Here is a 27,886-nt window from a genome sequence, read left to right as displayed (position 1 = left end):
TGGAGAACTGCAGATCTGTAAGAGCTAAGGGAGATGAGGGGAGTTCCCTGGCAGTCCAGTACTTAGGACTCAGCGCTTTCATTGCCGTGGCCTTGAGTTCAATCCCTAGTCAGGGAATTAAGATCCTGCAAGCTGTGTGGCACAGCAAAAAAAAAAAAAAAAAGAACTAATAGAGATGAACACCTCTTTCTATAGAGAGTACGTCTTCCCTGGTGCTCAGAGAAGACTGGCTGCCACTGACCCCTCAGTGGGGAAGACACAGCTGTCCTTTGACAAAGGCCTTCAAAACCACTGGTACCTCCCATGGAAAAGGACAGTGGATTTCTCCTGTGTTTAAGGTTGTGAATTTTTACATCTCTTTCCCCCAAAAAGACTGAATATCAAAACATCTTGCTTTTACAAAAGACCTTTCAAGCCCACCCTAATGCTAATGATGACTTTCGTAGACCTGGCAGAAGAAACTGGCCCAAAGGAAGCCTGACCAGGCGGCAATGGTCAAACATGAGACAACACAAACAACCGCAGCACTAAACTGCCAGGGAATGCCCCTCATCTCACTTAGCTCTTACGGACTTGCAGTTCTCCATGAATCATTTATGGGACAAGAGTTGAGTCAATAGGTTCATTCTTTTTTTATTATTATTTTTTAGCATATATATATTAGGTTGGCCAAAAAAGTTCATTTGGTTTCTTTTGGCTCAGGGCTGGGTGGATGCGTTGTTTTCTTTCAGGGGCGGCAGATTCTCTATGGAAGAAAGCCTGACTTGGGTACCACGGGACCCTCCTCTCTTCCACAACAGGTGGGTTAACAGAGAGGGAGCCATGGTGGAGACAGGGACAAGTACTCAAAGGCTCTTAGAAACTGTTAAACGGAGGACTTTGTTCGACTTCCGGATGACTCAGGTCAAATGGGTTTCACTAAAGAAAGGAGTTATCTGGTGAACCAGCCATTATGGACAGAAGCTAGTGACTGGCAGTTGGTGTTGGCTACAAAACACAAAAATCTGCCTCTGACTTGTAACTGGGTTTTGGCATTTCCTATAATATGAAATAGATAGGAGGGACCAACCAGTCTTTCTGAAACAGGGAATTCACATGAGAACTAGGAAGTTAAGAGATGGTTGTGCTAATCCATCGCTACAATTCTGCTTGTTTTTATTTGAACCATCATCCCCTAGTATATTCTTCTATCTCTGTTGCCAGACTTTCGCTTTGCTTTTTTTCCCCCCAAATCCTCTGTGGGATTTGACGCTGACCTCTGAAGGGCAAACATTCAGTGACATCGAGCACAGCTGTCCACCCACCTCCTTGGTCTCCCAAAGCTGCTTCGGGAGTGGCTTGGGGACGTTCAGCAGGTTCTCTTCCCTCAGCGGGCCAGGGAAAGACACTACTAAAGGGGAGAAGAAGCACAGTCAACCACGTTAGAAGCCCTCCCCACTGGCACCCCCCACCTCTGGCCCAACAAATGACCTCTGCAAAAACGGTTGAGTTAACACATATTGACTGTCTACTACAGACAGTGTTTCTGAGTGTTATTGTGGGGGATGCATGGGTGAGTGAGACGTGAATTCAGCCCCTGAGGACTTCATACCCTACACATGGGAAGGGGTGGCATGTGGATACCCATGTCTGGAAGGAGGATTGGGGGAGGCCCAAAATGTCGAAGGGCTCAGTGCTGCTCTGAGTGGACCAGGAAGAGCCCACGCAGCCTCTAGGGCTCAGCACTGAGGCCAGCCCTTTAGGGACACAGGAAACGGCCATCCCCAGAGAGAGAGCAATATGAACAAAGGCTGAGAGAGAGTGGAGGTGATGGACAGCCACTGAGTATATGAAGGAGAAGGGTGGGAAGGTTGAGGTCAGGTCAGGGAGGGCCTTGCAAACCTGGTGAGGAGAGGATGGAAGAAAAGGGATGAGGAGGGACCCACAAAAATCCAGGAGGGAGGGAATGAGGAATGTAACAAAGAAAGAAGAGGAATATTCCATGGAAGACAAGGTGGCAGTGAAGATGCCTGGTCCTGGGCTGGGTGTGGGGCAGAAAGAGGAGTCGAGAACCCAGAGGGATAAGGAAATCTCCTTCTCCAGGGGAATTTTCCCTGCCCCAGGGATCTAACCCAGGTCTCCTGCATTTCAGGTAGATTCTTTACCATCTGAGTCACCAGGGAAGCCCCTGAAAGATAACATCAGATGACAGGAAAAGTTGCAAGGGCTGCGTGAGATGACTTAAGGCTACTTCTCATGAGAGTCTGGTCACAAGAATATGGCTGGAATGGACTGCAGCACTGTAAAGGGGATTGCTTCCTTGGAGAAGTTCATTCCTTTTTGTCACTTCATATCCAAGACTGGTTGTAATTCTTCAAAGAACTCACTGGGGGAACGCAAACAACCTTGCAGCCATCTCCTTATTTCTGTTCTAGTGGATTAGATATTTATTGCTGTTTCAACTTTTCATGATTTTACTCCTGGCCTGAAATGGCCTTCCCAGAAAGGAGTATATAAGATGATGAAAGAGAATTGCACCTCTGGCACAGGAAGCTCCTCATTTATCACAGTCCCTGTGAGTCCTGACCCCTGCAGCATATAAACCTAATTTAGTTGTTCACTTTCAGATTATGAAAATTAAATTTCAGATTATAAAATTTTAGGGAAAAGAAAACAGTGCCTGGTACTGAATGAATAAACAAGCTGTGTCAGGCCTTCATCTGTCAATGGCTTCCAGAGTCATTTAGTAGATCCCCAACATTAATCAGCTTTATGAAACTCATTATCTTCTGTAAGGTTTGCAATTTCATTTTGCAATCACTTTGCATTTTCCTCACATTATATCTGTCAATTACGGGCTCACAAAACTTTCTAAATAGGCTGAGGAAGACAGCTGAGGAAGGAAGGATGCTGGAACAACCAATGGCTTAAGTGTCTAATCACTATTCCCATGCGATCACAGCTTTTGCTCCTCTGTACAGCCTTGTGACTGTGGGACCATGGGGACCCAGATGACAAGGAACCTTTGTCATTTTCCTTCTCGTGGCCTTGATCAGGGCTGGCCTTAATTTTATAGAGCATCTCAGAAAAGTAAACCAGTCAGCAGTTGTCATCATTTTGGGGAAGTCCAGAAAACTTGAGTATTAACTAGATCAGATGTTAAGAGGAGGTTATGTATACGACAGTCAGCATCCCACTCAGCACAGGTAGGTGAAATCAGTTCATTACCTTCCCCATGCACGTCATTCTCACCATCACAGAAACCTAGTGGGAAAGAAAAAAACACTATTATGCAGTGCTTTCACCTTTATTTATTCATGAATTAGTTAAGTCTTTCTGATTCAAATAGAATTTTGAAAATTCCAAGGCAATTTTGGTATAGTGATGTTCACTCAGAGGGCATTAGCATTTATACTAAACTTAAAATAGATAGAGCTAACTTAAGTCTGAAGTTGGTGCCTATCTACTTTTCTTTAAAATTATCTCCATCTTTAAAATCTTCTACTGCCTCTGTCCTGAAAGAAGAACAGTTTACAAAGTCTGAGAACCTCTAACCAAATCACAAAGAAAAGAAAGAAGTAATATAAAGAGTGAAGTAAAAAGGCACAAAGTGTTAGTCGCTCAGTTGGGTCCGACTCTTTGTAACCCCATAGACTGTAGCCCGCCAGGATCCTCTGTCCATGGGATTTCCCAGGCAAGAATACTGGAGTGGGTTGCCATTTCCTCCTCCAGGGGAGCTTCCCAATCCAGGGATTGAACCCATGTCTCCTGCAGCTCCTGCGTTGGCAGGTGGGTTCTTTACCACTGAGCCAGCTGGGAAGCCTATACACATACATGTATCCCCTCTGTTTTGGAGCGATTGTCTTGCAGCAAAATGTGAGGTAGATTGAAAGGAGAAAATCTGAAGGCAGGAAGACCAAGTGAAAAACCTCCATAACAGTCCAGGCAAGAAGGAAGTAAGTGGGGTATTTATTGGTAGTGAGGACAGAAAAGAGGTGGCAGATTTGAGATACACAGCAGGCGTGGAATCAACAGGACTTGGCTACTCAACGTGTGTGAGGGGTGTGGGAATGAGAGTAATTAAAGACAATTAACTCCTGGTTCAGAGTTTCGGTAACTAGAAGGATGATGGTGGCAATAACCGATGTGTCAGCACCAGGTTAATATATAACCAAAATATGTGAGAAATGGAATGTTTCCTGCCATATCAGTAAACAAAGGCTGTCACAGTCACCAGCGATTGCAGCCACCAGGGAACTCAGGAAGGAAAAAACACCTGCCGTCTACCAGCCAGCAGACTACAGCCACTCCCCATGGTGAGCCCTGAGGAAATTTGGGATGTGAAAACACAGGATACTGGCCCGGATAGCTGAGATGCATATGAAAGGAAGGATTTCAGTGAGCCCAGACCCTTACATCTTCCCATACACAGAAAAGCGCTAGGTTCCTTAACCTGGGTTATCTGGTTTTCTTTAACCAAAATCTTTTGATGTTCAGACTACCTGCCCTTTGTTGCAAAACTCCTATATATCCTGGCTTCTTCTGTCGCCTCCTCAGAGCAGTCTCTCAAAGCTATCTGAAATGCCATCTCCTGGCTGCAGTCCTCATTTTGCCCAAATAAAACTTAACTTGCAGCTCTCATGTTGTACAAATTTTTTCCAACATATCCAAGCTTGGATTTTTACTACTGGATAAAAAATATCAGATGATACAACTATAAATAAAGGGATAAAAATAAAAGGGAACGAGTTGAGTGGGTATCCAGAAGCAGAGGAAACATGGATCAGCCCTGCAGGGGACAAACAGCCACAACCAAGGCTCATGTGTGCTCCAAGAAACCTCGTGGGCTAGGAGCCCCCAAGGGCTGACCTCCTAAACGTAACTGAGACTGCCTTCCCTCTCCCTACCCTCATGCCTGACGAATCTAAAACACCTCCCAGCACAGTCTGGATCTACTGAACAGAGGTGGAGGCAGGGGGCAGAGTACTTAACCAGAGTGTGTCTCTCAGGAAACCTCCCCATTCTGGGCCCTCCTGCCACCTGTGTGACATTTTTGCCCCCTCTTTAGATCTCAGATGCCTGTGCCATCCCCCTCTTCCTCCTGTCTGTGCAACCAAGGCTCACTTGTCTCGTTTGTTTGGTCACTCAGTTGTGTCTGACTCTTTGCGACTCCATGGACTATACAGCCTGCTAGGCTCCTCTGTCCACGGGATTTCCTAGGCAAGAATATACTGGAGTGGGGTGCCATTTCTTTCTCCAACAGGCTCATTTCTTTCAGGGTTATTTGCATTTTAAGCCTTCATGGTGCTGGTCAAAGGTATAGTATTACCTGTGGCACGATCACTGGGGTCCAAGGCAGGTCTCCTTCCCGGGGAAGGAGTTCAGGGTTGTGTATCTTAAACCTGGTGAGAGTCAGCCTCTACAGCTGAGTGCTAAGAAGACAACCATCATGACTTGCTCTGCCCTTAGGCCTAGACTGCTACTTGAAAGGGCAAGGACCACCCTGGCCCCTTGCTCCGCTTGCTAGTGATGAGCAGAGGGGGGTTAGGCACAGTCCTAGACTACAGGGTAATGGGCAAGTATCACAGAGTCCCATCAGGCTTACCCATTCGGGGAGTATATGTGTGTGTGTGTGCGCGCGCGCATGCATGTGAGTGTGAAATAATAATTAAACTGCACATGCTGCCAGGGAAATGATTAACATTTTTCTTGATAAATTCTGGATAATTAAACAAGAAGAGAGAAATTATAAAAATCTTGCTTGGTTGCATAAAAGTTTATTTCTCTCATTTCCATCAACTCCTCACCATGGATGCCTGTCATGCAAATTGAATAACCATTATGAGAATTACTAACCATGTATCAACCTAATGACTGTGTCTTCTTGGGACACAAACTTTTGCTCGTGAATGTATCACAGCTTTCTGCTCATGTAGTTAAGCTGTCAGCAGATGCTCCCTTATGATCTGCTCAGAACCAAAAAAAATAGTAGGAACATTAATTGAGGCTACATCACTATGCTCAGGAAAGATTCCCAGGGAAAAGGCAGTTATTGCTTTCTGCTTGTGGAGTCTAATTCCCAGCTTCAATTATAATTTTTCCCATCACTTTTTAAATCTTTACTTTATTTGGTCGCTCCTATAATAAGAAATACCTTTTTGCCAAGCTAGTCTATATTTTTAAAAGTCTGAAAGGAAAGCAAATGAGAAACTTTCATGAATGACAGGGGGAGAGGGGAAAGACAAGAAACTATTTAAAATAGCTCCCACCAACAGATAGAATTCTCCAGAAATAATTCCTATCCTTGGAGACTTGAATAATATTTTAAACACACTGGCTTTCCCATGTAAACACAGCCATATTTGGATGTGTTTCTGAGTTCTGCTGTACTTCCAAGGCAACTGAAGCAGGGACACGGTTCAGACGTCCAGGCCGGAGGTCAGCCTGCCTTCCGCAGTTCTCAGATACTGGGGTACAAACACGACGGGCTCGAGCTGCTGATGCGAAAAGCAGGGACCCTGCGACTCTGCTCCAGGACTTCCTTCTTTCTTTCTGCTTTCCATACGGCTCGGTCTGCTAGGATCAACACTGACACTCTGCTGCTTTTCTTATTTGTCCTCACTCAACGCCTTCTGACACTTCTCACCTCTTCCCTTGCAGGCAACATCACTCTTAGGGTAAATACTTCACTTGATTAATCACTTGCTTTAGCTATTTTTTTTCCTCTCTGCATGCAGGCCTCAAAGTCTTGTTACTTAGGATTTCCTTGTTCTCTCTAGGCCTTTAGCCCTTTCTAGAGAGGCACAGAGGGCAACAGGAATGCAGGAATGGCAGAGGCAGAAAGGCAGCTCTTTCTTGGGAATTCCAGATTGAAGTCTATCAGTCTGGTTCCCTCCCAAACCAGGGAGACTAAGACCTTGCTGCACCTTTTTGAGGCTTATATATTCTCCCCCTCCACTTTTTTTTTTGACCATGCCATGCGGCAGGCATGTAGCCTGCCAGGCTACTCTGTCCATGGATATCCCAGGCAAGAATACCAGAGTGGGTTGCCATTTCCTCCTCCAGGGGATCTTCCCGACCCAGGGATCAAGCCCATGTCTCCTGTATCTCTGCATCACAGACAAATTCTTTACTGCTGAGCCATTGGGCAAACCCTAAGCAAACATTTTGCTTTTTTTGACCATGCCATGCAGTGGGCATGTGGGACCTTAGTTCCCCGACCAGGGATTGAACCTGTACCCCCTGCATTGGAAGTGTGAAGTCTTAACCACTGGCCCACCAGGGAAGTCCATAGGCTTATATATTCCATACGCACTACTTATAACTACCTATGTGGAAGCTGAACTACTCCAACTTCCCACAGATCCTACTCCTGTAAGTAGTGAGTGGTGGAACCACATCCAGTTTCAACACAACTGCCAGCTTTACTCTCACAGCCCCATATGTGTACACAAAGCTGGACGGCCCCATCCTATTCTCAAACAGCTCATACTTGACAAACTGCGTGGGTAAACAGAGCATCTCTGAATTGTGTCAAGGGAACAAATACAGCATTATCACAACACATACAGGGATTATTAAACCCCATCCCTACTGTATGCAAGGAAATAAGACCCAGAATGGATTCCTCAGAAGGAATAGGGACTACTCGGGCTTTAAACTATCTAAAAAGTAAAGGAAACTAGAAAGGCTAGTATTATCTTGGTCAAAGATGTATTTATTCCCCTGTTTCCAGACCAAATACACAGCCCTGTTTGTGGACAACAGTCAGTGAGTGTGCACATGGAATGGCTATTTCAGGACCATTGTTCCTGCTAGATTATAAACTCCAGAAAGGCAGGTTTGGATGGCATCTTACTGAACCAAACATGATTCAGGTGCAGCTTAGAGTCAGTGACTAGAGTGTGCTCTGTACACATAAGCCACCAAGTAATTCCTCCTCACTCCCCATCACTGAGGGCTCCTCCGTGCCTGACTCTGTGTGGAAGGTAAGACCATTAACACGCTGACTGTAGGAAATCTACTGGGAGCAGCCCCTCACATAGTTGCTTCACGTGGGGTTCTTGTAAGAGCTTCCCCTGCAAGACTCTTTGTGGGGGTTGCTCTGCTGCCCTCAAGAATAAAAATCTCTATGATCCAGAGTTGCTATGCACCAAATTTTGATGCCTTTTAAATACGTTGATGCCTGTAGTGCTAGAAATGCTTTCCTATTTAAAATAAAAGTTAAATTTTTTTAAAAAAGAGCAATCCACTTGGAGCAGAAGAGGAGAAGCACACCCACGGGAAAGGCAGTCAGTGGCATGACAGCATCTACAGGGAGGCGCCCCGGGATTCTGGAAGGACATGGCAGGTTCTGGGCTGGCAAACGGAGGAAGGGTAAGGATGGCTCTGCAGACATGAGGACAAAGCTGAGGGTGCTGGCCAGGTGAGTCAGGAGTGAGTTAAGAGAGGAAGAGATGGGAACAGGATGAAGCAGTTCTGGAACCCAAAGTAGTTCACAGACTTGAGGGGGAAGGGTTGGTGAGTAAGGAGAAGAGGGAGCGAGGTGGGCACAGGCCAACTGATCCTGGGGTTCGTATCGTTCCAAACTGGGAGATTTGGATTCTCTCCTAGAGGTGTGGGAGTGGCACTGTGACTGGAATCTGATCAGATTTGGGTCATTCTGGAAGCAGACGGCATGACTCTTTCCCCCACTCCTGGTCACTCTGGGGAGGTGGGACAATGACCTGCAGCAAAGTGGGCAACAGGTGAGCTCCCGCTCCTCCGGTCCTGGGGCTGGCCCTGCCTGCAGTCTAATCTCAGGGCTCCAGCCGTGGGGGCTGCCCTGGGCCAAGGCTGCTGGCCACTGGGGGAGTCAGTCTCCCTCTGGGGTTTGGTCCAAATAGACATGGCCGCCCAGAGAGAAGCCACTTCCTCTTATCAGGAGGAAAGGCGGCATCTACCTCCTGTGTCACTTCTGCTTTTATTTCTCAGCCTGTCCAGATCCTGGGTGGGAAAAGGGCTTTCAGAGAAACTGACATTAGACTGGACTGGGAAGACAGGAGACTGGAAATAAGGAGACCAGTTAGAAAGTTGCTCTGAGTCCCCATAAAACTGATGAGGACCTTAAAATGGAAGAGTGTGGAGGACAGAAAGTCTGAGGGCCGAGAGACGCCAGGGAGAACCTGCAGAGGAAGAGGCGGGAGGGAAGGTCCATCTCACCTCATTGCGAGCACACACACACCTCCCCAGCCAGGAGTTGTTCCCTGAGGAGGACGAGCCAGGGAAAGGCACACCGTTTAAGCTTTTCTCTCCCCTGTTCCCCGAGGACAGAACGAGACGGTGCAGAAGTGGTTGGCATCCGGCCTACGTGTCTTACCCACATATGAGGCAGGCCAGGCTGACTGGCCCCCTCCTCCATAGGGGTCCTGGGGCTTGGTGCTCAGAGCACTGGTGTGAAGAGCAGAGTCAGAATTGGTCCTAAGGGGGAGGGCGGAGAGAGAGAGTCTGGCTGAAAAATCCATTTTTTCCTTAGTGAAAATGCAATATTCTTTCCTGAAAATTACCAACGGGAGAGAAAGCAAGAATAACCAATTTACAATCATCCATAAAATGAGGGGTTTGGACCTACCTGCAGTCTCTTACAACAACATCAGCCTCTGAGGATGACCCACACCCAGAAGACAGCAATTTGTACTTGTGACACCTCACACTTTGAAGCTAGTGGCATAAAGATCTGGTTCAACAAGGAAGACACTGGATTCACGGCTTTCTTTAAGAAACGTTCCATCTTTCCTCACAACTCAGCAAGATGGCTGTGGCCAGTATATTCTCTGCAGCTAAGCTAGATCTTCTCCATCTGGGAATAATTCCTCCCCCAGGAAGGATCACCTACAGCAGTGGCTTTCCAGCCCTTCCAGGGAGAATGCAAGGTAGAGACGACTTTCAGAATAACCCTAATGTGTTCTCTGCCCTTTCACTCTTGCCCTCATGAGCACAGTAGTTTTCCAGCAGCCTTGTGACATGTGATGTCAATGCAGACTGAACACGCAAGCAGAGGATAGAGCTATCTTCAAAAGATTCGTTTTTCAGCGATTTAGTTTGTTTCAGAAAATATAACTGTGCTTAAAAAATGTTTTATGTTGACATGTAATGAGTTTATTACTGCTATTTCTAAGTGTATTAATAAGTATCTTCTATAAATATCTCAATTTAATTTCCAATATCAATATCTAAATACAAACAAATGTACCCACACGAACACTGTTTGAGGGCCTCAATGGTTTTTAAGATTGTGACAGAATCTTAAGACAAAAATTGGGGGAACTGTTGGACTATAGCAAATTTCTGAAATTCTCCCAGACAGTTTCAGTTTACATGCAGCTTTGACTCCAAGAGATATTATTTACTTGTCCCATCAAGGGTCAAACTGCCAAAAAAGAACTTGTGTGAGGCTTCGAATTAGCCTAAAATGCTTCTCTGTGGGCTGTTTCAGGTGATGGCCTTCTGCAGCCACTAAGCCCCGGGGCTGGACTGTGCACCACGGCTGGGTTGGGTTTACATAAGGGACAGGCAGTTCAGAGCCAGCATGAAGCAGCAGCAAAAGCACGGACTCTGGGACCAGGGAGCCTTGGGTTCAGATTCAGAGACTCAAGAGAATATCAATAAAATGCAGAGAGACAACTGAGGAAATGTGAATACAGACTGGGTATTAGATAATATTAGGAATTATTGTTAATTTTGTTAAGTGGAATAATGGCATTGTGGTTATGTTGTTGTTGTTGTTGTTTTAAAGGTTCCTATTAGCCTTATACTGTTAGAGATATTTGCAGGTGAAATACTCTGGCTGGTAGTGGGATGAGGGTGGGAAGGGCACGGGGTAGGGGTAGACATAGAAGCTAAAAGATGGGCACATGGAATTCTTGTAACGCTTTTCCCTTTTGCGTATGTTAAAATTTTGCACTAAAATTTTTTTTTTTTAAATCCCAGTTCCATCACATATTAGCTAAGCGACCTTGGACAAGTCATTTGTAACATCTTAGAACAGAAAGTCATACTCATTCTTGTAGAATGTGATCAGGATTGAACAAAATGACCTAAACACTGAGGTCAAGCTTGAAGTGATACGGTTATTGAATGCTTATGCTTCCTTGTGTTTCTTATGTATCTTATTTACTCCTTGCAACCATCCCTTGATGTAGGTACTGTTACTTCCTTCCAGATGAGTAAACTGAGACACAGAGAAGCTATGCAACTTGCTCAAGGACACAGAGTAGGAGGCAAAGTCTGTCACTCACTCAGACTTCATGTTCTCACAGCTACATTGTCCTCAGCAGACGTTCACTACATGGTGGGAGATTTAGGTTGCTTTTTTTTAACACTTAGTATAAACACAACCCATTGATAAAAGAGTGGCAAATAGATGATAGATTAAAAAGCAGCAGGACCATCAAGGTGATTTGCCTTCTTTAAAGTTTATTTCTACTAGAAAACAAGCTATGTACCTGTTGAGTGCAGATGTTAGCCTGAACCCAGGGTGCTTCTCTTCCTTCCAAGGAGGCTGCTGCCTTTAAAAACCAGAATGACATAAAAAGAAAAAAAGAAGTTCAGTCCACAAGGAGCAAAGGGAAACCTCAGGCCTGGGTTTGAGAACCGGCCCTTCTACTCACCCAGCTGCACAGCTGATCTCTCCAGGTCCTGTGATTTCTGACTTCTATGATAAAAACTATCAGAAATTCGTGCGAACAGGGCAAGCAAATGAGCCAGCTGGGCATGCAAGGAGGTTTTTTGGTCTTTTTTTTTTAAAGGGCAAACAAGAACTTTTGAATGCCTTTCGAAATATTTCAGATCCATGACCAACTCCTCTCTGGGGATGTGAGGTCTTATTCCAGATGTGTGAAAAACTACCCCTTATCACATTCCCCGAGTGTGTGCATAGGGGATGCCTGGCAAACCCTGATACAGAAATGCTGCACTCCTTTACAGAGGTCCATAAAGAGGAACATAACCACTACAGTGATCCAATGTATGAAAATATTAATCTAACTAATCCTCATGCTCTAGAAAGCATAAGACATTTTTCTCTTAAATATAAATTTCCTATAATCTCAAATTGGAAATATCTTTTTACGATTTAATTAAAGAATCTGCCTGCAATGAGGGAGACCCAGGATCCATCCCTGGGTCAGGAAGATCCCCTGGAGAAGGGAATGGCTACCCACTCCAGTATCCTTGCCTGGAGAATCCCCATGGACAGAGGAGCCTGGCGGGCTACAGTCCATGGGGTTGCAGAGAGTTAGACATGACGGAGTGCCTAACGCTTTTATGATTTAAAATAAGATACTGTGTTTATTCTACAATCATGGATCCCAAGATTCTTAAGGGTTGCTGAAAACTTACTTGAGGTAGGGGCCCACTATTATCCATCTTCATACCTGACTTTCCCAGGTCCTGACTACATTATCCACAGTAAGTGCTGTCAGTATTTGCCCCAAGAATAGAGAATGGACTTCAATCCAGGGAGCTAAAATTTTTCAACATGTCCATTTCAAATACCTCTTTAATCTGACCAGGTGATCTGAAAATGATATCATGCATCCACTGGATGTAACAATCTTTTCAGTTAACTCTATATTCTGTCACCTTCAGTACTATTCCAAAAAATACTCAATTTTTTGGTATATATTCTCTACATATAAAAATACTCAAAGAGACCCTAAATCAAATCCACTATGCAAATTACAGTTTCAGGAGCTTACTATTGCCTCTGTTTCTTTCAGTAGCTTACCACGACACCTTTATATATTTAAATATAATAATACCAAATCAGAGTATTATGTTGGTCAATGTATTCTGAATGTGTTTCTATTTGGTCTTTAAAATGAAGACCCAGATTGATTTAAATAAATAACTTTTAATTTTAGACTTTCATATAAGCCTATGATTATATGCGGAGAGATGTAAGTTTTATAAGAGAAAAAAAGAGTCTGTGCTTTAGATAAGAAATTTCTAAAATGACATCTGAGGTGCGTAAAATAAAGTGAGACTGTACAAGCACAGCACATGCCCATCATATCTTTGAAAATATGACTTGCTTACCTGGGCCAACTCTCATCCAGGGGCTGTGAGGCGTAATTTGCTCCAAGAGCACTACCATCGAAGTAGAATTTTCAATCAAGGAAAATCAGATGAAGGGGAAGTTGAGGCAGAACTAAGAGGCTGGAATCATGCGGAGTTCAACTGCTGAGTTTTCAGTTTTTATCTTTATCTCTATACCTGACAGCTCTTCCTCCTACTTTGGCTTATCAACTTCCTCTGGAAAAGTCCATTCCTCTGTCTCCTAACTAGCACCATCTTTGCATGATTCATGTGGGTGTTTCTTTTTTGTGTGTGTGCCCAACCTCTTTTACTTTCAAGAACTGCCTGCACCCCCACCCAAAACCTGGTTTGGCTGTCACTCTGTGTAGGCCTCCCTGTCCCACAGAATGTACCCACACCCAGTATTTCCATTCAAGGTCATTTAACCCCCTGTGACTAGTTCAGGATTGGGCTCATGATACAAACAGGGGAAGAAATGACTGCCCCCAGCTGAGGTGGTGAGCTCGGGGACCATGTGGGCCTGGGTTTCTCTCCCTGAAAGTCAAGGTAGAGGCGGCACCCCCCAGATACTGAGTCTCAGTGCTATTGTACGGACCCCTGGATCTAGCCCCCTGGGCTTCTAGTAACATAAGCCAATAAATTTCCTTTTTCTTCAAGTTGAGGGTTCCTGTTTTTTATAACCCAAAGAGAGCTACATTAGGTTTGTGGAGAAATGTGAACTTCCTTAGGTGGTCAGGGGCCCCATTTTATGGATTCTGTATTCTTCACTGGGTCTAGCCTGCCTTAGAACACATTCCAGATGAAATGGAAATAGGGAAAAACAGATGGGATGCTACACTATGTGTGCTGAGTACAATAGAGCCATTTGGTTAATTTAGTTAATTATACTCACAGAATATCTTCTCAAAACATTCTAAGTCATATTACCCTCCTGTTAAGAGATCTTCAGTGATTCTGTGTAAAAGAAGCCATCATCATCTAAGGCTCAGGAGGAAACAGGAGCCCTGATGGAGAAGGAACTATCATGCAGGCAGAATCTGGCATTAGTGAAACATGGACACTGATGAACTCTTAATGAAATGTTTCCTCTGCCAGAAGCACTATGATCACAAGTTTCACTTCCTGTGTACTAGTGTGGTCATGTCTAGTTACCTTCTTTCTTAATTTGAATCTTAGTCAATGCAATAAAACAGAGGTGCTTTCAGAAGAGGGACCAGAAGCTTCTTCAACATTAACTATTAGACTATGCAGGAGACATAAGAGGCGTTGAGTTGGATCCCTGGGTCCAGAAGATCCCCCGGAGGAGGGCATGGCAACCCACTTCAGTATTCTTGCCTGGAAAATCCCATGGACACAGGAGCCTAATGGGCTACAGTCCATGGGGTTCCAAAGAGTTAGACACAACTGAAGCCACTTAGTACATATGCATGCAAAGTACAGGTCGGAATGGACCACAGTAGAAGACAGAAGAGGAAAAGGTAAGGAAGAAACAAGAATGCCTCTGAGAGGAAAAACAGCAGTATCTTAGTTGGCAGGGCCACTAGAGAGAAGGCACCGAGCCTTTCTATTTTCAGCAGAGTTTGATGAACCTCTGTCCAGAAAAGTTTAATTCTGAAGCAGAAATTTACCACTTCTCTCAGGACATTGCCACCTTTAAAGTCATTAAGTCCACTTATCTAGAACCTGTAAACAAATTAGAACACAGTGGTGTAATAGTAGTACAACGATCAAACATCGATTATTTCAATGTTGAGGTGTAGGTCAGCATGTTAGCCTTTCTGATGTATATCAACAACGTGGAAACATGGTGAATTCCTGAAATTTTAATATGACTGGGCTGAGGCATCAAAAGCTAAACAATGTGACCTCTGAGCTCTCCCAATTCTCAGCATTTACATCTCACTTAATGGATATTCAAAAACCCAACATCTGTTGGCATCAAGAGATGTCCTAATGTTAGTGACCACTCCTGTCAGTTCCTGTTGCTGTTGTTTAGTCACTAAGTAGTATCCAACTCTGCGACCCCAGGGACTGTGCCCATCAGGCTCCTCTGTCCATGGGATTTTCCAGGCAAGCATGCTAGACTGGGATGCCATTTCCTTCTCCAGGGGATCTTCCTGGATCATGGATTGATACATGTCTTCTGCATTGGCAGGCAGATTCTTTACAACTGAGCCACTGGGGAAGCCCACACATGTCAGTAGCTTACAGCTAAATTCAACAGAAGCAAACTTAGAAAACATTTATTTGTTCTTCTGAAGATCTGAGAAAACTTTGTTCAGGTGGCTTTAATCACTCCACAGTACTAATATGCCATGAAGAACATCCTAAATAGACAGAAAAAATACTCTTATTTGTAAACTAGAATTTACCATTCAAGTCAATGAACATTTCTAGAATGCCTGCTAGTTACCAGCAAAAAAATCAAAAGAGCAGCCTAGGTGACAGGGAAAACAAACCAGAGCAGCCCCTCATCCATTACTACCTTGAAAGAAAGTGAAAGTGATAGTCGCTCAGTCGTGTCCCACTCTTTGTGGCCCCATGGGCTAAAGCTTGCCAGGCTCCTCTGTCCATGAGATTCTCCAGGCAAGAATACTGGAGTGGGTTGCCATTTCCTTCCCCAGGGGACCTTTCTGACCAGGGATTGAACCTGGTCTCCTGCATTACAGGCAGATTCTTTACCATCTGAGCCACCAGGGAAGCCTCCATCACCTTAGTTAAACCTAAGTCAAAAAACAATCCCACATTATAATGGATCTTTTGATTTATCCCCCTGTGCACTGCTTTTCAGCTCCTTTTCTGGCTCTTCCTCTTCTGCCTTCAACCCTAATGGTCCCAGAGTTTCTATGGCCTCACAGTCTCTCAGCCCACATCCGCCTGCTTTGCTCTCAAATGCACCTATGGGGAGAACAGCCTCAGTATCGCGGGTACCATGTAGAGTGGGAGTAGGGTGGGAGGCTGGAAAGACACTCCAGGTGCAGCCACTTTGGGAAGAGCACCCGAGGAGACTCTGAGAGGCAGCCCCCCTCCTGTGCCCTCCATGCTTGCTTTGGTCAGTCCCATCCATGCCTCTGGCTCCATCCATCACCCACAGTCCAGTAACTCATAAATCCATACTTCCAGCTCCCTACAGTTCTCATGAACTCCAAATCCGCCCTTCCCACTGCCTTACTCAGCTTCTCCACTCAAAGCATCCCAAACTCTAGCTCCAACCCCATGCATCATGCTGCATCTCTCTCCTCATCGTGTTCCGGTCCACCGTATGTAATGGGGGGCACCCTCCACCCAGGTACCCCCGTGGAGGTGTCAGTCACCCTGGGCTGTTCTCTCTCCCCAAGTCCCTGCAGCTCTGTGGAGGAAAATCCTTCCTCCCAGTTCCCGGCCCAGGCCACCCACAAGGGACTCCTGTTCCTTCTCAGTTTGGATAATGTTAGAGGGGAAGGCCTCAGTCACTGAGAACGTTCTGCCCTTCTGTTGACGAGACAGGACATCTGTGGCCCATTTCCCTGCAAATGGGTGGGGTCAGTGAGCCTCAGAAACCCCACACAAGACCCACCCTGTCTCTTCCTCGGGCTCCCTGGTCATGGCTGCATGGCCCGGTTCTTCTTTTGGCTTCCTGTTCCCATGCGGGAAGGGCACCTGGGGCAGGGCTCAGGAACTGGGGCAGGGCTCAGGAGCAGCCTGGGGCGCCAGGCTCTCTCCTCCCTTCTGGAACCTCGTTTTCTACTGGGGCTGTGGGGCTGGCCCGTGGTCATCCACGCAGCTGGCAGGGTTCCTGAACTCCAGGTCTGCTTAGTAGCACCCACAGTCACTGAGACAGGTATCAGGGCCGGATTTAATATATAAAACCAGTCACCATTTGGTTCCTTCCTAGTTTCTTAACGATGTCTTCACCATCGCTCAACTTTCTGTTGTCTTTTTGCTTCCAATGACGTCCTGCTAGAATACATCTTCACGTCACACATGAAGGGAGGTACGGGAACGAGATCTTTTTGGTCTTTGTGTGTACGAAGATGTCTTCCTGTTTCCCTCAGCTCATGAGTGACAAATGGGAGGTGGGGAGAATTCTGACTCTTTCCCCCTTAAAACTCTAAAAACTTGCATTTCCTTTGAGATGGAAATCTTTAATGGGTATTAGGTAAAAACTGGTATTAGGTATTAGTGATCAAGTAAGATTTGGAAACTCTGGGTTAAAGTTTCTTAACTGCCAGGCTTCTCACAGCCCTAATATAAAACTGTGAAGCTTCCAGAAGAGACAGAGTCCGACATTTCTCAAATATAACAGGCGGTGCCCTTCAAAGAAACAGTTTTGTCCTATAAACCAATGTCCTAACATTTTCATCTCCTCGTATGAACAGAACCAAAGCAAGGCCTGCTCCGAAGAGGAAAGCCGCTCCTAGCTTTGGTGGGTCTCAAGGTGTCTCATCATGACCGCTCATTCTAGTTTTCCAGATGCAACACATGCTCCAACCTTGCCGGCAATATAAATCAGAAAATTTCTAGACATTTGTTTTTCTCTCTTCCTAAAAACACACCTCTTTGAGAAGAAGGCACTTCTATGACTCTTCAGTGTGTCTTCCTTCTCTTCTATGTACGACCCTCAGGTCTGAGATCATATGACATTTGCTGTAAATTTATGTTAATAGTTTAAAAATTCACCAGGATGGTGTCTGGGGTACACGTTTGCTCCTCTGAGGAGTGAGAAGGGCTGCTGAGGATACGAGCAGCTGCAGGAAGGCAAGAGGGGCTCTCCTCTGAGTTCTCAAGCCCAGACCCCCAGTCGGGGACCAGTCAGTGCCTCGCCTCTGCCCTGAGTGTGGCCTGGACCAGAACTCAGCTGGGCAGTGCCCTAGTCTCTGCCTGTGGTGGCCCCATGCCCACGGCAGAGCTCAGAGCCCACTGCGCTGGCCTTCTCTGTGACCATGGCCGCCCACCGCAGGAGGAATGCCCTGGTGCCGGAGCTCTGCTGCTTATGTCTGCCCACACTGTTAGCAGTGTTCATTGTATTTGCAATCATGGGACCGACCCCTTCCTAAGCCAGTGTACCCGCGATCTAAAATAACACCCAAGCCAAGAAACAGCTGGAATAAGAAAATTCTAGGTACACATCTTTTCTTTGTTCTAACAAAGATTTAAACCAGCATCAATCCTTTCAAATGATAAAACTTCATTCAGGAGGTAATAGAATGGTGAGAAAGGCAACCATTTTAAGCAAATTATCACAACATCAAATGAATGCAGGCCATGAAAGGAAAGATGGCACTGCAGCCCTCTTCCCCATCTTTTCTACATATATTAATATCTTCAACATAAAATCATTCTACTATTACATTTTACTAGGAGCTCAATACTTTGGCCACCTAATGTGAAGATCTAACTTACTGGAAAAGACCCTGATGCTGGGAAGGACTGAGGGCAGGAGGAGAAGGGGGAGACACAGATGAGATGGTTGGATGGCATCACCGACTCAATGAGTTTGAGCAAATTCCAGGAGAAAGTAAAGGACAGGGAACCTGGCGTGCTGTAGTTCAAGAGTCACAAAGAGTTGGACATGTCTTAGGGACTGAATACAGGAGCTCAAAGTCCCTTGATTTCTCAAAGGAAACTCGCTGTTTATTCATGGGCAGGCCACACTAAAGAACTCTTTTGAGTCAGCAGATGTCCAGTCCTGGGACCCCCGTTAGGTGCTTAAGAGAGATGTCTCATGGTCTGTGAATCAGACGTGTACTGTCTGATGAAAAACTCTAATTCATCTCTATATTTATTCGGTTCCTGCTTCTCCTCCCGTTAGGACGTGATCTGCTTTGCAGCTGCTCTCATGAGCTGACCCAGATACATGGTCAAGTTATATATAGCCTACGACATATTACCTGAAAGGAGACACAGTCGCCTGCACACAGTGAAGTCTCCCTCTTTGGCACTTTGCACAAGCTATTCCCTCTGCCCGAAACATTCCCTCCAGGGGTGTCTTCCTCTCTATCACTTACAACCACCTGAGATTATTTTGCTTTGATAATTTTTTTTTAACCTGTTTGCTGTCTGACATCGCGCACTCAGGAAGGCAGGGACACTGCTGTCCCCAGTGAGTCCCCACTGCTTAGAACAATACCTGTGCAGAGAAGGGGTTCTGTGAAAATACTTGTTCAATAAATAAAAACACTGTCCCTTCACATGTTACCTATCCTTCAAGCCTCAGGTTTTCCTCCAGGACGCCTTCTCCATCCCCCCAGGACTGTTTTAGGCTGTGCTCCTCTGAGTTTGCACAGCCTCTGGGCGGTGGTGCCTGCAGTCACCACACTGAGCCTCTCCCTCTAGATTGTGAGTGACTAGAGGGCAGAAGTCGAAGAAGGCAATGGCAACCCACTCCAGCGTTCTTGCCTGGAGAATCCCAGGGACAGGGGAGCCTGGTGGGCTGCAGTCTATGGGGTTGCACAGAGTTGGACATGACTGAAATGACTTAGCAACAGCAGCAGCAGAGGGCAGAAGTACGCGATTGTTTGCCATTACATCCACAGAGTGTAAATGGTGCCTAATACTGTTTTTAAGTGAATGAACATTTTTCTCTGCTGCTTTTCCTCAACTGCCTCCTCTTCTAGATATTCCTCTAGCTTAAAAAGCTATGAGAGCTTCCCTGGTGGTCTAATGGTTAAGAATCTGCCTTGTAATGCAGGGAACACTGGTTTGATCCCTGGTCTGGGAAGATTCCACAGGCTGCGGGGCAACTAAGCCCATGTGCCACAGCTACTGAATCCTGTGTGCCTAGAGCCCGTGCTTTGCAACAAGAAAAGCCACTGCAATGAGAAGGCTGTGTACTGCAACTAGAGAGTAGCACCCACTCGCTGCAACTAAAGAAAGCCCTCACAACAACCAAGACCCAGCACAGCCCAAAAAAAAAAAAAGCTATGCGATAGCTATATTTAAAATGAATAACCAACAACGACCTATTGTACAACACAGAGAACTCCACTCAATGCTATGTGGCAGCCTGGATGGAAGAGGGGGTTTGGGGTAGAATGGATACATGTATATGTATGGCTGAGTCCCTGCAATGTCCACCTGAAGCTATCACAACATTGTTTGCTAACTGGCTATAGCTCAATACAAAATAAAAAGTTAAAAAAAAAAACAATAGCTGTGAGGAGGACTTCCATGGTAGTCCAGGTTAAGACTGCACACTTCCACTGCAGGGGGTGCAGGTTCAAGCCCTAGTGGGGGAATTTAAGATCTTGCCAGCAGCAAGGTGCAGCCAAAATAAAATAAAAATTAAAAAAGTTGAAAAGCTATGAGTATATGCATATATTTAGACTACATTTGCTGCAAAAAAGATCTGAGGTAGCCATAAATATATCTGTATGTATTAAAATATTTAGAGAGAACATCTATGAGAGAAAGAGGGAACTGAGAAATTAGGAAAAGATATAATGTTAGTCACATCAAGCAAAGAAATACACTAAATCTTTTACTAGAAAATTCCAAGCAATTTAGACAACAGTTCGATGGACAACCACCTGCACGCGTGTGAATTTGCTGAAGAACTGCCTCCATCCTCATTTCCCTTTTGCATTTCTATGTAAAGTTACTATACATTCCAGAAAGAAATTTGAGGGGTGCGTTGGTGGTTAAATGGTAGAATTCTCGCCTCACAGAAAGCAAAGGGAAAAAATCAGTTATCATTTTCACCTGCTCTGATAGTGGTCACATGATATCAGAAGTCACGGTATCTTGGTGGACTTGAGTGGGGAGTCCCTGGGTGGGGAGAGGGGAGAAGTAAACATCCATCTGGATCCTTATCCTCACCTCAGGTTGATAGAAAACTGCCAGAAGCCTGAGGGCTAGACAAGCAGTGGGAGTTCCTGTGTCCCTCACCTCCTCCACTGGGGTCTCTCTTGAGTGTGGTCCTGGGGGCAACTGAGCGCTGGAGCAAGAGGGGGTCCAGGCTAGGGGGTCAGTCAGCTTGACTCGGGGCTGGATCTGGGCCCCTCCAGCCTCAGCTGTGGAATTTGGGGCAAGTCACTTTGACATTCAAGTTTCCTCACTGGAAAATGGGGGTTAAAAAAGCAAACTGCCCAGTAAATTTTGAGTTCATCTAAATGACTTATGGATTGCCTAGCACAGTGCCTGGCATGAGTAGGTGCTCGGTAAACACGAGAGCCCTCCCCCCACTTCCTGCTTTCTAGGCTGCTGAAGCCAACCCTACCGTCACTGCCAGGAACCCAGCTCTGCAGCAAGACTCACCCCGCCTCTCCTGTCTCCCTCCAGCCCTGCGGGTGAGAAGAACGAGGGCAGAGTTCAGACTCTCCTGGAATACTTACCTGTCTCCTCTCCCCCAACTCCCAGCTCAGGCTTGTTTCCCAAAGCCCTGGGCACACTGCTGGACCCCCAGACCCCCAGACACGCCCCGCTCTGGCCTAATAAATAAAATTGTCCGATGAGTTCACAGCCTCCTTTTCTGTCTTCCTACTTAACAGCATAGGGTTTGGTGTGAATAAATATCACTATGCAAGATTCTCCTAAACACCAGCTTCGTATTTTAGCTGTCATTGACTGAGTCTGAAATTCCCTAGATAGAAAATTATATAAAAATTTCTTCCGTAAGTTCTAGCAGCAGGTCAGTGCATGAATAGAAATAAACATAAATCACCTATCTGTATGTCTGTTTTAGTGTGACCGACTAAATCTGACCTGGTTTAAAGTCAGGGTTAATTCTGATTTTGTCAATGTCTGAAGAAAATGCTGAGAAGGCCTTGATATGGAGCTGAATGACAGGCTGTTTATGTACAGTTACTTCATTAGACGGAACTTTATTGACACTTTCATAAAGTAAATACCTACAGGGATCCTTCAAATTTTTAGTCGCAGAGATGTTTCCAGTTTCCAACTCACTTAGGTTTATTGCCTCCATTTGTCAGATGAAACGAAGATTTGGAGGCCAAAGGGAAATTACTGGGAAAATAAATCCTGAAGTTTTCAAACATTTCAAAACTTATCCTCTTCTCAGACAATGAAAAAGGATATCTGTCGTCCCGGCTTGTCCCCGGATCGTCGGTGAAGCGGGTGGAAGCGAGTCCGGGACGGCCTCTCCACCAGCCCGTGGTGGCGGGTCCCGCGCACGCTGTCAGCTGGGTGGAACGCTGGCTGCAGAGAGAATGAAGAGGAGTTGGTTGGCCTGTGACCATGACACTGCCACTTGCCCTCAAGAACGACAACTCTTAGCAACAACAGATGACAAGACTGACTTTATAATTTTACTGCTGTCTGTGACTCTGCCTTGAATCAAGGTGAATCAGATGCAGCATGGAGCTGTGTCTGCATAATTACAGAATAATTTAAAATAGTCTTGGGACTCCCTAGTGGTCCAGTGGTTAAGACTCTGAGTTCCCAGTGCAGGGGGCTGGGGTTCGATCCCTGCTCAGGGAACTAGATCCTGCATGCCACAGCTAAGACCCAGCACAGCCAAATAAAAAAATAAATTAAATATTAAAAAAATAAATGAGTCTTTAGTGTGTGAAGATGGAAGTTGAAAGAACGACTTTTTAAACATTGTCACAATTTGGAGACTATGAATTTATACACAGAATCCCAGTAACAAGGAGGTACGCGTGAAATGGAAAAGAGGTATACTTAAGACAGAAATGAAGTGGGTACCTATGGCATCCGGTGTGCAGAAACACAGACACAGCATCCAGAGATAAAATGGGGTACCTATGGATTGGAGACTACTGGCTTTACACACTGTCTTTTTAAAATTCTGATTGACTCAACAATGTTTAAAAACTTTTGGGGCTTCTAGTGAAAAATCATTTTAGCCGTAATGGTCCTAACTTTCCACATGGGAATGGGGACTGAAATTGAGAGTAGCTGTTCTCTGCAAGTGGGACACCAAACCACTTTGATGACTTCTTATGTTACATGTCTGAGTTTGTGACCCAGAGTCAAGGAGAAAAAAAAGAATAGTATGTGAATACTAGTGGGAAACACACAACTCGTCATACCCCAAATGGCACAAACGAAAATATAAACAGATTCAAGATAGAGTCATGGTCAATAAATCCAAAGTCCTTTGTTAAGGCAGGCTTGGAGTACATTCTTCACATTTTTGAGTCTGGCATCATAAAAGGCAAAGCTTTTTGATTGGCAAAAACCAAATCCTAGGCTGCACCATTTTATCGTACATAATGGAGCAATGTGTATACAATATTACGCCAGAGATGTTTGTGAAATACATGAAAACAGATTTTCTTTCATGTAAATTGAATCATACGTCAAAGAGCTAGCTTACTATGAAAAGAACCCATGATGGAGTATGTCTTTCTAGGGGAGTTCCTTTTAGCTAAGAACTAGCCGCTTATTTTGCTGTGTTAAACATACGGATTTTCATATGTTGGATTTGGGAATGACTCCTATTTCTCCCAAGAGGGCTGATGAAATGTCGGGGCTGGTTTATTTGAACAGTTCTTTTACAATCCAAATCTATCAACACCTAAAATAAAAAGATCTTCCTGAGGAACACCTGTGGTACTGGAAGAAAAATATCTACTGCGATATGCAAGATGGATGTTGAGCTCAGATGACAGAGTGCACTAATGTAGGAAAACTGAAACACCTTTGTTCACCAAGAGGCTGAATACCTACTGTGCACTTCAGCAAAACCTGTTCACACAACAGACGTAACTTTAAGAGATGGATGACTTTGTTCCAGGACTAAAGAAAACAGAGGTCTCTCTGGTGATAAAAAAATCACACGAATGTGAAATGTACTTGAAAACAACATTTTCATCTAGGAGTCTTAGAGTGCAACTACGACCAGACTGGACTCCTGGAGGCCAGTGAATAGAGGGGGCATGGAGGGTCTTTAGAAAGGGGTCCAAGGGGGTTTCCCTGACAGTCCGGTGGTTCAGACTTTGCACTTCCACTGCAGGGGGTGCAGGTTTGATCCCTGCTCAGGGAACTAAGATCCTGCATGTCAGGCGGCAAGGCCAGAACATTAATTTAAAAGAAGAAGACGATCCAAAACACAGAAAGCTCTTGTAATGTCGTCCAGGTTTTCTATTGCTGCTGCTGCTGCTGCTGCTGCTGCTAGGTTGCTTCAGTCGTGTCTGACTCTGTGCGACCCGACCCCATGGACTGACTGCAGCCTACCAGGCTCCTCCGTCCATGGGATTTTCCAGGCAAGAGTACTGGAGGTTTCCTATTACACATATATTTTCTATTTACACTTGCCTCTTTTACTTAACCCCTGTTGGCCCAGATCCTGTATTATGACTTGGATTCAATGTGTGTTTGGGGGGATAATTTCTGCCTACATTTGATAATTTCTTCTCTTCTTCCCCGTGACACAAGTTTAAGTCTCTGCCTGGGCCAGCACAGGTCTCCCCACAGGCCCCCAGGCACTAGAAAACAGATGGGAATGGACCTTGGTGGCAGCAGTGTCCTTGCTGGCAGCTGAGAGAACTGAACTCAGGAGTGCCAGCATCAACAGCCTGACAGTGAAGTTTAGCACTAGGAGGCTCAACAGGAACCCAAACAGCCAAGGGGTGGCCAGAGAATTCTGCTTTGCATTGTGACTGAATTGCCAGCGGCTGCGCATGGAGAGGAATGACCCAGTGGTAACCCAAGGCAGGGAAAAGGTAGCTTCTGGGCTTACATCCCCAAATCTGAGAGAGGGTAGACAGGTGGAGAGCAGCCTGAACACCAAGGTCCCACAAACCTTACTGGTAGAGGGCAATGAAGCTGGGGTGAGAGGGCCAGGGTAGTTCCTGAGTTGGCAGCAGGAAGCCGCAGGCGATCCTGACTTAGATGCTGTGGTTGGACTTTGGGCATGCGTGCCTGCTCAGTGCTCAGTCGTGTCCGACTCTTTTGTGACCCTATGGACTGTGGCCCGCCATGGGATCCTCTGTCTATGGGATTTCGCAGGCAAGGATACTGGATTGGGTTGCCATTCCCTCCTCCAGGGGATCTTTCAGACCCAGGGATTGAACCAGCGTCGCGTGCATTGCAGGTGGATTCTTTACCCACTGAGCCATCAGGGAAGCCCTTGGGCTTTGTGAGAAGGAAACAAATTCAAAGGGGTTCAAGGTACTACTGGGAATTGAGTGTCCACGCACAAAGAATCCTGGTCTCAGATACTCCTGACTCTGCAGGACTGCATGCTCCTGACTGTCCCTGAAAATATCTCTACGTGGATGGCAGACTGGTTCAGGTTTGCAGGCATTAGGGTGGCTGATGGGGTAGGGGTGACAGGGCTAACGCTGATGCCAGAACTCTTTCTGGGATGAAATAGGACATGTGGATTTGCCCAAAGCAGCAGCACTGTGGACTCGCAGGCCACTGTTAGACAGCACCGCACTCTCAGGGTTCTCCCCACAAGGACCGAGACCTCAGGCAGGCACCACCTGTTGCCACCCACCTCACATCACTTCAGCCTGGGGCGAATGGCTGAGCCTGGCAATCTTTTCCTAGGCAGGGAAGATTACTTCCTCTAGTTAGGCACTGCTGATCTATCAACGTGACCTACATTTGCATTGATTCTTTCAGCAGATGCACAACACTGCTGGCGTATCATTAAGTTTGCGGTTAATTAGAAACCCCAGATCTTTCTCATGTGACTAAGAAACCACAAGCAGATTCCTATGAAGCCCATGTTTAGTTATGAAGTGAGCTAAGTCTGAGAACTGGAGAGTTGCTTATTGCCAACTCAAGGAGATGATCATTATTAAAGGTATATACGCTATAGTATATTATGTGTATGCCAATGACCAAGACATTTTTCCTTGCAACAAAATCAATTTTAGCTTATAGCTATATTTCTATACAGTGGTCTTAAAAGCAGGAGAAATGTAATTTGCAAATTCTCTTGAGTGAAATACAGATTTCTAAATGCTAGTAGGATCACCAAGTACCTTCTTGCATTGTCAGAAGTTCTACTGAGTTTTTTTTTAATAGATTTAAAACATTTTAGGGGGACTTCCCTAGTGGTCCAGTGGCTATAGCTCCACACTGTCAATACATGGGGCCTGGGTCTGATCCCTGGTCAAGGTACTAGATCCCACATGCCGCAACTAAGACCCAGTGCAGACAGACAAATATTTTTAAAAACTGTTAAGAACATTTTAGAAGACCGAGATTAAGCAGACAAATGGTTCCTTTGAAAAGTTCTGATCCAGAATACCATAACCTCAGTATCCTTACAAGGGGATGCCCAATCAGTGTTCTCAAACAGGAACAAATCTACCTAGGACAGTTCTCAACAGTTTCATTTGTAGATGTTATGACTACAGAGCAAGACAAAAAATGATAAAATTCCTGTAAGAGCAAGAAATGTTTTTCTGGAATACCACTGTCAATACTGGAAATACATACTGACAGGATGCAACACCACTGTTGTTTTACGGTATAAGGACCATGTATGAGTTTGAAACAGGGGTCATTTATGCGACCATGTCACCCCTATCACCAGTGAACCAGGAAGCAAAGAGAGGCTCTCAGGAACAAAACAGAGCTCCCTGGGAGAGCACTCGGGAGGGAGCCCCTCAGGTTCTCCACTGCACCTTACCTGAGCTTCATGAACCAGCCACTTGGCTTCTCAGCACAGAGCAGGTGAAGACAAGGTGGGGATGAGCACCATAAGGGCCCAGGGGCTGCTGGCTTATCCGAGCGATGAGCAAAGGACCACTGACCACCACGGAGTCCAGCTCCCTGCTCTCCTTCTACAGCTGGGCAACTGGGATCCAAGGAGATGAAGCGATTTTTTGTCACAGCCATATAGACCAGCAATCTGAACTTGGGGTTCTGAGACTCCTTCAGGGCTCCTGTCACCTCGCCATTTTGCCTCCTTAGCTCAGTTGCCCTCATATAAGTGGATTATAAGTGGATTTTTGCTGATATATACAGAAAACAATATGTATTTTCTACAAATGTCCCAAATAAACTTTTATTACATTCTCATAAATCTGTTGGGAGAAGGCAACGGCAACCCACTCCAGTACTCTTGCCTGGAAAATCCCATGGACGGAGAAGCCTGGTAGGCTGCAATCCATGGGGTCGCTGAGAGTCGGACACGACTGAGTGACTTCACTTTCACTTTTCACACATTGGAGAAGGAAATGGCAACCCACTCCAGTGTTCTCGCCTGGAGAATCCCAGGGACGGGGGAGCCTGGTGGGCTGCCGTCTCTGGGGTCTCACAGAGTCAGACACGACTGAAGCGACTTAGCAGCATAAATCTGTTGAACACCCAAGATCTAACTGCCTAAGATCTAAGAGCCTAGCTGAGATATCTGGCTACCTTGTAGTATAAACAGCATGCCTACATCTTTACACTGGATCCAACAGTTTCATTTGGGGTAGGGGTCTGACTTAATATTTTATAAAAGATTAGCTATGAGTTCTAAGACTATGTATTGACCATCCCATGCTCCCTCCTATAGAATTAAAATGCTACCTCAATCACCCCAAATTCCTCTATGTATCTGAGCTCCCATCTGTTTAATCTGTCCTAGTAGACTTACAGGTGGGACAGGAGACTGGGTGGCAGTTTAATAGATCAAAAAGGTACTATTGGACACGGTGTGTTACTGCTTGGCCCTGAGGTCACACTCGCTAATTTGCTCAGCAGGCCCTCTAGCCTTTCCACAATGCTGGGCAGCTCGTCTTTATTTCTTGGTAAGTGCATGAAAGACTGGCCCCTGGTACTGAATAACTTTCTCTGGGGGGAAGAGTGGAGACTTTACAAGGATAGGAAGTAAGGCAGGTTCCTTGAGCTTGCAGGGCCTCTTATTTACATGCAGGTTAAGTTAATGGAAGATGTTATAGGTTCCCTCTTTTTAAAAGGG

At 45.5% G+C, this 27,886-nt stretch overlaps 1 protein-coding gene across 16 annotated transcripts in view; it reads right to left on the bottom strand.

Moving 5' to 3' along the window:
* The window catches only part of CRTC3 (CREB regulated transcription coactivator 3), a 93,497-nt gene that overhangs the window by 20,917 nt on the left and 44,694 nt on the right, over nt 1-27,886 (bottom strand). For 7 of the 16 annotated variants that reach the window (XM_081546973.1, XM_081546974.1, XM_081546977.1 and 4 more), the window contains exons 3-8: nt 22,072-22,191; nt 13,057-13,118; nt 11,463-11,525; nt 9,338-9,438; nt 3,208-3,243; nt 1,305-1,390 (exon numbers count right to left, since the gene is read on the bottom strand). In XM_081546973.1, the coding sequence (XP_081403099.1) occupies nt 1,305-1,390; nt 3,208-3,243; nt 9,338-9,438; nt 11,463-11,525; nt 13,057-13,118; nt 22,072-22,191 (468 nt within the window). Of the gene's footprint in view, nt 1-1,304; nt 1,391-3,207; nt 3,244-9,337; nt 9,514-11,462; nt 11,526-13,056; nt 13,119-22,071; nt 22,192-27,886 lie in introns of all 16 variants that reach the window. The other 9 variants (XM_081546975.1, XM_081546976.1, XM_081546979.1 and 6 more) reach the window with 2 other exon arrangements.

The sequence above is a fragment of the Giraffa tippelskirchi genome, chromosome 12 (assembly GCF_054371585.1).
Source record: "Giraffa tippelskirchi isolate mGirTip1 chromosome 12, T2T-mGirTip1v1.2.pri, whole genome shotgun sequence".
In the NCBI taxonomy this organism is placed as follows: Eukaryota; Metazoa; Chordata; class Mammalia; order Artiodactyla; family Giraffidae; genus Giraffa; species Giraffa tippelskirchi.
The sequence above is the reverse complement of the archived record's forward strand: the minus strand, read 5'-3'. Positions and strand labels throughout refer to the sequence as shown.